Genomic DNA, 12003 nt, shown 5'->3' with positions numbered 1-12003 from the left:
CCACGCCTCCTCCCTGTAGGGTCAGGGTGAGGCCCACCACCACCACGCCTCCTCCCTGTAGGGTCAGGGTGAGGCCCACCACCACCACGCCTCCTCCCTGTAGGGTCAGGGTGAGGCCCACCACCACCACGCCTCCTCCCTGTAGGGTCAGGGTGAGGCCCACCACCACCACGCCTCCTCCCTGTAGGGTCAGAGTGAGGCCCACCACCACGCCTCCTCCTCCCTGTAGGGTCAGGGTGAGGCCCACCACCACCACGCCTCCTCCCTGTAGGGTCAGGGTGAGGCCCACCACCACCACGCCTCCTCCCTGTAGGGTCAGAGTGAGGCCCACCACCACCACGCCTCCTCCCTGTAGGGTCAGAGTGAGGCCCACCACCACCACGCCTCCTCCCTGTAGGGTCAGGGTGAGGCCCACCACCACCACGCCTCCTCCCTGTAGGGTCAGAGTGAGGCCCACCACCACCACGCCTCCTCCCTGTAGGGTCAGGGTGAGGCCCATCACCACCACGCCTCCTCTCTGTAGGGTCAGGGTGAGGCCCACCACCACCACGCCTCCTCCCTGTAGGGTCAGGGTGAGGCCCACCACCACCACGCCTCCTCCCTGTAGGGTCAGGGTGAGGCCCACCACCACCACGCCTCCTCCCTGTAGGGTCAGAGTGAGGCCCACCACCACCACGCCTCCTCCCTGTAGGGTCAGAGTGAGGCCCACCACCACCACGCCTCCTCCCTGTAGGGTCAGGGTGAGGCCCACCACCACCACGCCTCCTCCCTGTAGGGTCAGGGTGAGGCCCACCACCACCACGCCTCCTCCCTGTAGGGTCAGGGTGAGGCCCACCACCACCACGCCTCCTCCCTGTAGGGTCAGGGTGAGGCCCACCACCACCACGCCTCCTCCCTGTAGGGTCAGAGTGAGGCCCACCACCACCACGCCTCCTCCCTGTAGGGTCAGGGTGAGGCCCACCACCACCACGCCTCCTCCCTGTAGGGTCAGGGTGAGGCCCACCACCACCACGCCTCCTCCCTGTAGGGTCAGAGTGAGGCCCACCACCACCACGCCTCCTCCCTGTAGGGTCAGGGTGAGGCCCACCACCACCACGCCTCCTCCCTGTAGGGTCAGAGTGAGGCCCACCACCACCACGCCTCCTCCCTGTAGGACACCGGTCTTCCGGGTAAGGGGGGGTGGTGCCTTTAACCCTTTCACTACCACACTACAAATGGGGTTAACCCTTTCACCGCGACAGTACAGAAGGATAACCCTTTCACTACCACACTACAGAAGGTTAAACCCTTTCACTACCACACTACAGAAGGTTAACCCTTTCACTACCACACTACAGACCGTCTATATACGTGTACTATATATATCGATTTGAATCGGTAATTACTAGGGATGCTCGATATTGGCTTTTTTACCTATACCGATATTGTCCAACTCTTAATTTCCGATACCGATATAAACCGATACCGATATATGCAGGGTTCCCCCCCCCCCCCCCCAAAAAAAACGGAATAATTTCAGGTAATTAACATTACTTATTACATGGCGTTTTCACAATCGCCGAAATGCTTGCTTGTGATTGGTCAACAGCGCGCGTCAGAGGTCCGTTATCACACGATAACGGACCTCTGCCAAGCAATAATGACCGCTGTGCGCAGCTGTTCGCAATCAAGCCCACTACAACACTGTATCAGTGCTGCTCAGCATATGCACAGCTGCACTCAGTCATCCGTGCAATCAGACCACAGACCTGCCGACTGCCGATAATAATAATCACTTTATTTGGGCTGACAGAGCCACAGAACAACTGCGTTTGCATTTGATCTCGTCTTGTCGATGGTGTACAATGAATTAGGTATATTTGTTAGTAAGTTAGCCATGTAATAAGCGGGATAATGTATAGCTATACTCGATCATTGTCGCAAAATAATTGACCTTCACTGACGTTTAAAACACCTCGGCGCTGCGCCTCGGTATTTTAAACTCTGTGTCGGTCAATTATTTTGCGACAATGACCTCGTAGCTATACATTATCCCTTACATATGTCTTGTTGTAGAATTAACATAACATTATGCATACTTTTGACAATAAATAAAATCAGAATTTGTTCTTACTTGCTTGCCTGGGTAAATAAAGGTTATAGAAATGTAAAAAATAAAATAAAAAATGAAAACCGATACCGATATTTTCCGATATCACATTTTAATGCCAATATCGGCCGATAATATCGGTAGGCCGATAATATCGGACATCCCTAGTAATTACTCATTATCATGCATTATGATACTAATTTGTGAATATGCATCTCTTCTAGGGAATGATCAGTGTGGGTATCGATGCCACGGACCTCTTTGATCGGTATGACGAGGAAGAGGCGCCTGGAGGGGGAGTCCCACACGTGGAGATCAACAAGATGGCAATATCACAGTCGATAGAGGTAACTGTCTGGACCAACTGCTGCAGAACGTGTTGATGGGTGTCTTCAGTTTGATAGGTGTCTTCAGTTTGATAGGTGTATTCAGTTTGATAGATATCAGTTTGATAGGTGTATTCAGTTTGATAGGTGTATTCAGTTTCATAGGTGTATTCAGTTTGATAGGTGTCTTCAGTTTGATAGGTGTATTCAGTTTGATAGATGTATTCAGTTTGATAGGTGTATTCAGTTTGATAGGTGTATTCAGTTTGATAGGTGTCTTCAGTTTGATAGGTGTATTCAGTTTGATGGGTGTCTTCAGTTTGATAGGTGTATTCAGTTTGATAGGTGTCTTCAGTTTGATAGGTGCATCTATCAGTTTGATAGGTACATCTATCAGTTTGATAGGTGTATTTAGTTTGATAGGTGTATTTAGTTTGATAGATGTATTCAGTTTGATAGGTGTATTCAGTTTGATAGGTGTATATCAGTTTGATAGGTGTATTCAGTTTGATAGGTGTCTTCAGTTTGATAGGTGTCTTCAGTTTGATAGGTGTATTCAGTTTGATAGGTGTCTTCAGTTTGATAGGTGTATATCAGTTTGATAGGTGTCTTCAGTTTGATAGGTGTATATCAGTTTGATAGGTGTATTCAGTTTGATGGGTGTCTTCAGTTTGATAGGTGTCTTCAGTTTGACAGGTGTCTTCAGTTTGATAGGTGTCTTCAGTTTGATAGGTGTCTTCAGTTTGATAGGTGCATCTATCAGTTTGATAGGTGTATTCAGTTTGATAGGTGTCTTCAGTTTGATAGGTGTCTTCAGTTTGATAGGTGTATTCAGTTTGATAGGTGTCTTCAGTTAGATAGGTGTCTTCAGTTAGATAGGTGTCTTCAGTTTGATAGGTGTATTCAGTTTGATAGGTGCATCTATCAGTTTGATAGGTGTCTTCAGTTTGATGGGTGTCTTCAGTTTGATAGGTGTCTTCAGTTTGATGGGTGTCTTCAGTTTGATAGGTGTCTTCAGTTTGATAGGTGTATTCAGTTAGATAGGTGTATTCAGTTTGATAGTTGTATTCAGTTTGATAGGTGTATTCAGTTTGATAGGTGTCTTCAGTTTGCTTTGGTCAGTGATACCATAGAAACCTGATCAAGCTGTTTTGTTTGGTGAGAATCATAGCGTAGTAGGTTTGTATGAAAATATGCGAAAGACAGTGGCTCGGGAGGTAGAGCAGTCGTCTGGTAATCTGGAGGTTCCCGGTTCGATTCCCGCTCCTCCCAGGCAGCGTGTCGAAGTGTCCTTGAGCAAGACACTTAACCCCCTAACTGCTGACCCGATGAGCAGGTTGGCACCTGGCATGGTCGCCTCCGCCGTCGATGTGTGAATGTGTGAGTGAATGGGTATAATGTGAGGAACAAAATTGTAAAGCGCTTTGGATAAAAGCTGTTGTATAAATGCACCCTTTACCATTTATGTGTAACGTAAACAAACTATGTTCCGTACATGTGGAATTGATGTATGGACTCTATATCCTGGTTCCGTGGTTGCTCAAAGGGAAGGCACAGGCAGGGAGAGAGGCGTGTGTACTGATTAGCTGACATCCTTTTGAAAATGTTATTCTCAAATCCGGGAGGAGTTTTACTCGTGTTCTTTTGAAAATCTATGCTATAGGGAGGTGTAGTGGTTACGCTATTGCTGTTTCCGGCCGGTACACCATCTTGAAAACGCAATGTAATTCCCCATTGACCATTTCTAAATTGTCTCGTTTTAAAACAAATAAAGCATTAACATTTGCATGGTGTACCTTTCTGTGTGTATTCATCCACAATCTATAGCTCAACATAAAAATATTCGCAAATAATCGTAAAACAAAATCGGCAAATTTTATTTCAACCAAAAATGCTTAAACAATAATGTTAGTGATAGAAGGGAACTCGTTTTGTGCAAAAACGGAAAGCTTTTCAATGTTCATGAGGCAGAATTGTTACAATAGCCGATAATCCATTTTCCCAATGATAAATCCCTATACGGGTGGACCTTGCGGGCGGTCCAAAGCGACGTCAGACTACACCTCCCTATTTCCTACCACGTGTGTGATTTGTGTTTTTTTGTCGTCTGCCGCAGGCCCCTCTGACTACAAGAGACACCGCCATCCTGTCTGGCTCCCTGTCGACCCACAATGGAAACGGAGGCGGAAACATCAACTTGTCCTTGAGAAGAGTCACCTCCGCTAAGGGCTGGGGAGAGGTCAGGGTCCCTCCTGTCACCTACACTACAGTCTCACCACACCATCCACACAGCACACGCATACTCTAATTAGGGGTGTAACGATGCATCGAAATGCATCGATTCTAATGTGACGATTCAACTGCATTGATTTGAAAATGTTAGAATCGATTATAATCTACGGTAAATGTATCGGGAAAAAAAATATATATATATTAGGGCTGTCAGTTTATCGCGTTAATTAGATTAATTAATTACACAGCAAATTATCGCGTTATGAAAATTAACTCAAAATTAATTACAATTTTTTTTTTTTTTTTTTTTTAATGATATTTTTTTTGTATCTCATTCATTCCATAAGAATGTAGAATACACATTTACAGACTTTTTTATTTTTTAATATGGTCCATTTGCATGTTCTTGGTATCTGATTCTAGGGACATCTATGAATCTCAGGGAATGTATTCCCAGTGTCAGAAATACTGTGGGCTAGATCCACAAAGAATGGATTGCACGGTGCAAGTTGCACCCTGGTCTGCATCCCCTTAACAATTGTGTGCCGTACTGTATTGTACCCATTCTGCAATCTGTTAATAACATTTTCATTCAATCAATCAATCTGCGCGGTGATTGATTGAATGAAAATTTTATTTTGAGTAAATTGTAATGAACCAAATGAGAATATCAATACATTTTTTTGTATCTTTGACTGTGAATAACACCATGCTCAAATTGACCAGACCTGAAAAATCTAAGCAAATTAATAGATAGAAGATGATTAAACAGAAGGTTTTGTAGATACAGTACTGAATTCTGCCATCCGGACACATGCAATTTGAAATATGATTATATAATATAGAATATCAGGCATAAAATGGTTATGCGATTAAAATGCGATTAATTAGATTAATTAATTACAAATCCTGTAATTAATTAGATTAATTTTTTTAATCGCCTGACAGCACTAATATATATATATATATATATATATTATTATTATTTTTGTGTATTTTTTTATTGACCTATAGTCCATTCATGCTGAGTGAATCAGTTCCCCCAGCCACATTTGTGTATTCAAAAAATTTTGGGGAATTAACTGATAGAAAATGTATCGAATCGAATAGAATCGTGGTCAAATGAAGACATTTCATGATGCATTGAATCGTTGCCTGAGGAATCTTAATCGTTGTTGTGAGGTCGCATCTCTAACTCTCGCTCTCTCTCTCACTCAAGTTTTGTTTTACTTGTCACATAAAGTACATGTATATTACAGTGAAATGCTTGGCTCTGTATGAGCCCCCTGAGAATGTGTTTCATACAGTAAAAAAAAAAAGTCAAAGAATAAAGTCTACACTACAAATATACAAAATGCAAACAATGTGGTACAGAAATGCAAACGATTTATAAAAAAAAAAAATGCTAAATGAGGTATGGATGTAGTGCAAATCTTTAGTAATAAATAGATAAAATATGGTGTAGTTAAAAGTGAATGTTAAGGGTGAGTGTTTGTTTAAAGTGAGACTCCGCTCCGTCCCCCCTCTGGTTTGCGTACACACTGCAGTCTTGGTTCGCTCCCAGGCACATTATGGCCATGCCGCGCGCTAACCACATAGATTACAGACAGATAGACAAATCATATAACGAACAACGTAAAAGATAATTTGCATATATACTTGATCGCTATAGTCCTGCTGAACACAACTAGTCACAACGTCGGGCTCCCTTGCTTTGGATGGGCTAACCGGCCACATTACTGTGGGTAGTGATTAAACAACGGAGCGATCACTGGTTGGTTTTGGCCGATTATGCTGTCCACTGCATCAAACCACGGAAAATATATTGAAGCCTCATCTTCTTCACTTTTAGCTCGACATTGTTGACTGATCTGTTGTACCCATGCACGCACATTTTCTAATAACAGCATTATTAGACATGCTAATCCAACGTGCCAATGCCAATCCTGGTCGCGCTGGAGAAAAGAAAATATGTTGCGTTTGTCTTTTACGTGTTATTTGTTATTCTAAGATGCTAATTCATCTGTATCTGGATAACCAATGAACGGATTTTTTCGAGGCAGGTATCGTCCACGGAAAATGGAGGCTCTAATTATTATTATTCATAGAGACTCTCGAGCAATAATAATTATTACAGCCTCCATTTTTCGTGGACGAAACATATACCGGACTATAGAATATAATTTCTTTCCGAAATAACGCTACCTGCCTCGACAAAATCTGTGCATTGGTTATCCAGATACATGAATTATCATCTCAGAATAAGTGGCTTTGTACGTGCGTTTTATCTTATCTTTTACAGCTTACGTTTTGGGCAATAATTATTTAGCGGCTCCATTTTTCGTGGACGAAAAATACATCAGTCTAAATAAATGCATTCGAACAAGAAACCAATGTATAGCAATGGCAAAATTGCTTACAAAATTGCTTGGGCTTGTAACGTAGCTTCATCTCGAAGTTTTCATCGATCCACTCAGCCGTGAGGCTCAACATGCTTGTTTGGTTGAGGTCTGAACTCGCCAAATTGCCCATAAATATAGTTTTTGTGGGTACTATTGTCCAGTTGTTGCTGTATGTTTTTATCTGCCCAAAATTCAAGCAAGCATGAAAGCATTACAGGTTTGCTTGCACACCACGCCCCGCTCCGTCGTCGGGGACACTGGCGCGCACCCGAGACCACCTATTCCAGCGGTCCCGTCTTGGACCGAATCAGCGTCCCCGGTGACAGGGGGGGGGGGGGGGGGGGGGGAGCGTTCTCATCACACTCTATTTTGGTGCGATCGTGCTCTGATTCTACCCCGAATGGCTAGTGTGAAAGCCCCCTCTGACTCCATGAGACTCATACACACATCCATGTGAGTCATTGGGAGGTATGAGCCATAACGCACCACTGTGTCTCTGTCCACACAGGTGGAGATGGGTGCTGGAGACACTCACGGGCCTCTCCTCGGAATGAAGATCTTCAGGAACCTCACGACTCGCTGGTACGTTCCAAGAACCACTGGAAAGGCAGGGGTGTAAAAAGTACCCAGAAATGATGGTGAAAGTATGGGTATTGGGTACCGTCTCAAAATCGTACTCGAGTAAAAGTCAGAGTATCTGGCTAAAAACACACTTGAGTAAAAGTCAAAAAGTTTCTACGTTTAAATGTACTTAGCTACTAAAAAGTAAAAGTAAAAAAAATATATATATCTGACTGTCTATTCCTCTGATAGCAGGTGTTTAACCCATTGCCACCTAAATCCGCCTAGTAAAAAGGCCCTATAAAACTGCATTAAAACCCCCAGAATCTAAGCTGTTTTTTGAAAAATGTCAAATAATTGTCAACGCCTACTAAAAAATCTTTTTCTCAGGCTCTGAAGTAGATATAAACATGGAATAAAAAACATTTGATAGCTTACAAGTGTGGCTTTTATTTACAGTTGATTGCTTTAAAATAGTATTCAACTAGAATAAAGTAAAAATCAATGAATAACAAAATATCTATAAAATGTAAATAAACGTATAATAAATGTTGAATAAAAACTATTCAGAACACATTTATCACCAGGTAACATGTGAAAAACAATAAGAAGTGACAGAGAGCCCTGGTGGGGAGATCAGGGGGCTCTCTGTCACTACTAGCTGGTGTGGCTAGCACCTGGTGTGGCTAGCTAGCTGGTGTGGCTAGTAGCTGGTGTGGCTAGCAGCTGGTGTGGCTAGCTAGCTGGTGTGGCTAGCAGCTGGTGTGGCTAGCAGTTGGTGTGGCTAGCTGGTGTGGCTAGCTAGCTGGTGTGGCTAGTAGCTGGTGTGGCTAGTAGCTGGTGTGGCTAGTAGCTGGTGTGACTAGTAGCTGGTGTGGCTAGCAGCTGGTGTGGCTAGTAGCTGGTGTGGCTAGCTGGTGTGGCTAGCAGCTGGTGTGGCTAGCTAGCTGGTGTGGCTAGTAGCTGGTGTGGCTAGCAGCTGGTGTGGCTAGTAGCTGGTGTGGCTAGTAGCTGGTGTGGCTAGTAGCTGGTGTGACTAGTAGCTGGTGTGGCTAGTAGCTGGTGTGGCTAGTATCTGGTGTGACTAGTAGCTGGTGTGGCTAGCAGCTGGTGTGGCTAGTAGCTGGTGTGGCTTGCAGCTGGTGTGGCTAGTAGCTGGTGTGGCTAGTAGCTGGTGTGGCTAGTAGCTGGTGTGGCTAGCAGCTGGTGTGTCTAGTAGCTGGTGTGGCTACTGTAGCAGCTGGTGTGGCTAGTAGCTGGTGTGGCTAGCAGCTGGTGTGGCTAGCAGCTGGTGTGGCTAGTAGCTGGTGTGGCTAGCTGGTGTGGCTAATAGCTGGTGTGGCTACTGTAGCAGCTGGTGTGGCTAGCAGCTGGTGTGGCTACTGTAGCAGCTGGTGTGCCTACAGTAGCTGGTGTGGCTAGCAGCTGGTGTGGCTAGCAGCTGGTGTGCCTACAGTAGCTGGTGTGGCTAGTAGCTGGTGTGGCTACTGTAGCAGCTGGTGTGCCTACAGTAGCTGGTGTGCCTACAGTTCCAACGAGAGGTGAGAGACGCTAACATCTTGTTTTACGGAAACATGGCTCAAGCCAGCGACTCCAGACCACAGCGTCTCTCCCTCGGACTCCTTCACCGTCCTACGAGCGGATCGCACGGCAGCCTCCGGCAAGAGCGTCGGCGGGGGTGTCTGTCTCCTTACGAACAATGGCTGGGTAAGCCCCAATGAGGTGCAGGTACTCTCCCGTTCATGCTCCCCGGACATGGAACATCTCTCCATTCTATGCCGCGCCTTCCACCTTCCCCGAGAGTTTACTGCGGTCATCATGACTGCTGTATATATCCCTCCACAAGCAAACACCGCCAGGGCCCTGGCAGAGCTACAAGATCATCTCAACAAACATCAGATTAAACATCCGGATGCAGCGATGATCGTAGCTGGTGATTTCAATCAGGCGAATTTGAAAAAAGTGATGCCGTCCTTTTTTCAACACATCGCCTGCTCCACAAGAGGAGGAAACACACTCGACCACTGCTACACCCCGTTCAGAGCCGGCTACAAGGCTGTAGCGGCTCCACCATTGACGGGGGCTACAAGCTCATCCGATCACGACTCCATTATCCTGATTCCGGCTTACAAACAAAGATCACGTGACACGTGAGACAAAAAAATTGACCGGCCAATCAGAGGCCACGCTTCAGGATGCGCTCGAGGATGTTGACTGGAATATGTTTCAAGGAAGCGCCAGTGACGTCAGCGAGTTCGCAGACAGCGTTGTCTGCTTCATCACAACACTGGCTGATAGTATTGTACCCACAAAGAAGGTGCAGGTCTTCCCTAACCAGAAACCGTGGGTGGACAGTACTATCAGAGCAGCTCTGAAATCCTGCACCACTGCCTACAACCTGGGCAGAGAGTCAGGAAACATGGAAGAGTACAAGGCTTCAGTCTATACTCTGTGCAAGGCTGTAAAACTTGCAAAATGGACATATGCTGATAAACTGGAGACACAAATGGCACAAAACGACACAAGAGGCTTATGGCGGGGACTGAGGACAATAACTGACTACAAAGTCAGCGCCCCCTCAATGGGGAGCGACGACGCCTCTCTCGCGGACAAACTCAACTCTTTCTACGCTCGGTTTGGTGTAGACAGTGGCGCCACTAGCTCAACGGCTAGTGACGTCACTGGCGCGCCGGCTGTTGTGGAGGGGGGGGGGGCAACCGCGGGGGGGCGGGAACGCTCTCTCGTTGTCGGAACAAAGTGTGAGAAGAGCATTTATGCAGGTGAACACCAGAAAAGCTGCTGGCCCAGATGGTATAACAGGACGCATACTTAAGTCCTGTGCCAACCAGCTAGCCCCTGTGTTCACCGCCATATTTAATCAATCCCTGGCGGAGTCAGTGGTCCTTGCCTGCTTCAAGATGTCTACCATCATCCCTGTACCAAAGAAACCCTCCCAAACATGTCTCAATGACTAGTTTGACTACAGACCGGTGGCACTCACCTCTGTGGCCATGAAATGTTTCGAGAGGCTGGTCAAGGATCACATTTGTGCCTCCCTCCCCAGTGATATGGACCCCATGCAATTTGCATACAGGCCAAACCGGTCCACTGACGATGCGGTCTCCCAAGTACTGCACAGCACCCTCTCTCACCTTGACCGCCAGAAGGGGGGCTATGTGAGACTGTTGTTCATTGACTACAGCTCAGCGTTCAACACCATAGTCCCCACCAGACTGGTGGACAAGCTGATCGAGCTGGGTCTGAGCTCCGCTCTGAGCGCCTGGATACTGGACTTTCTGAGCGAAAGGCCCCAGGCGGTCAGGGTGGGGGGTCAGACCTCCAACACCATCACCCTGAGCATCGGGTCCCCCCAGGGCTGTGTTCTGAGCCCCCTGCTGTACTCACTATACACACACGACTGTGTGGCCAAGTTCAGCTCCAACTCCATAGTGAAGTTTGCGGACGACACAGTGGTGGTGGGGCTGATCTCGGACAACGACGAGAAGGCCTACCGGGAGGAGGTTGAGGTACTGGAACGCTGGTGCCAGGACAACAGCCTGCTCCTGAACATTGGTAAAACCAAGGAGCTGATCGTGGATTATAGGAGAGGACAGCAGAAGACACACACACCACTGAGGATAAACGGGGCTACCGTGGACAGGGTGAGCAGCTTTAAGTACCTGGGGGTCCACATCTCAGACGATCTGACATGGTCAACACACATAGACTCAGTCGTAAAAAAGGCGAAGCAGCGCCTCTACCACCTGAGACAGTTAAGGAAGTTCGGAGTATCTGGGAAGATACTCCAGTCCTTCTACTCCGGAGCTGTAGAGAGCATCTTGACTGGAAACATCACTGCCTGGTATGGAAACAGCACGGCACAGGACAAGAAGGCCCTACAGAGAGTGGTGCGCTCAGCCGAGCGTACCACGGGTATTGCACTACCACCCCTGCAGGTTCTATACAACAAGAGGTGCAAATCCAGAGCCTGCAGAATAATGAAAGACCCACACCACCCCAACAACAGCCTGTTCATGCTGCTGAGGTCAGGCAGATGCCTGCGAACCCCAGCTACCAGGACAGAGAGGCTTCGGCTCAGCTTCTTCCCCCAGGCCATCAGAGCCTTGAACACTGAACTCTCCACACACAAGCACACATGAGCACACACACGACACACACACTGTACACTCTCACACACTAGCAGCCACTTTAACATGAGCAAGCACACACTCATGCTGCACACGCCCACACTTATGGCCACTAAGGAAAGGTCACTTTAAAAATAGTATAGTATAACCTGAGATTGTATAAAATAGCAATGTACAGAAAGACCCAGTGCCTCATCCATAGCTAACAGTGTATTGCACTACCACAGGACCTAGCATGTCCTTCA

General features: G+C 46.7%; 1 protein-coding gene across 1 annotated transcript in view; it reads left to right on the top strand.

The window, feature by feature from the left end:
* Window positions 1-12003, top strand: part of dnajc11a (DnaJ (Hsp40) homolog, subfamily C, member 11a) — a 61211-nt gene that overhangs the window by 19204 nt on the left and 30004 nt on the right. Inside the window, exons 5-7 of the mRNA XM_084333210.1 lie at window positions 2314-2436; window positions 4532-4654; window positions 7558-7631. Of these exons, the coding sequence (XP_084189336.1) occupies window positions 2314-2436; window positions 4532-4654; window positions 7558-7631 (320 nt within the window). The remainder of the gene's footprint in view (window positions 1-2313; window positions 2437-4531; window positions 4655-7557; window positions 7632-12003) is intronic.

The sequence above is a fragment of the Notolepis coatsorum genome, assembly GCF_963971535.1.
Source record: "Notolepis coatsorum genome assembly, chromosome: 17".
In the NCBI taxonomy this organism is placed as follows: domain Eukaryota; kingdom Metazoa; phylum Chordata; class Actinopteri; order Aulopiformes; family Paralepididae; genus Notolepis; species Notolepis coatsorum.
This window is presented reverse-complemented; position numbering and strand designations above follow the sequence as displayed.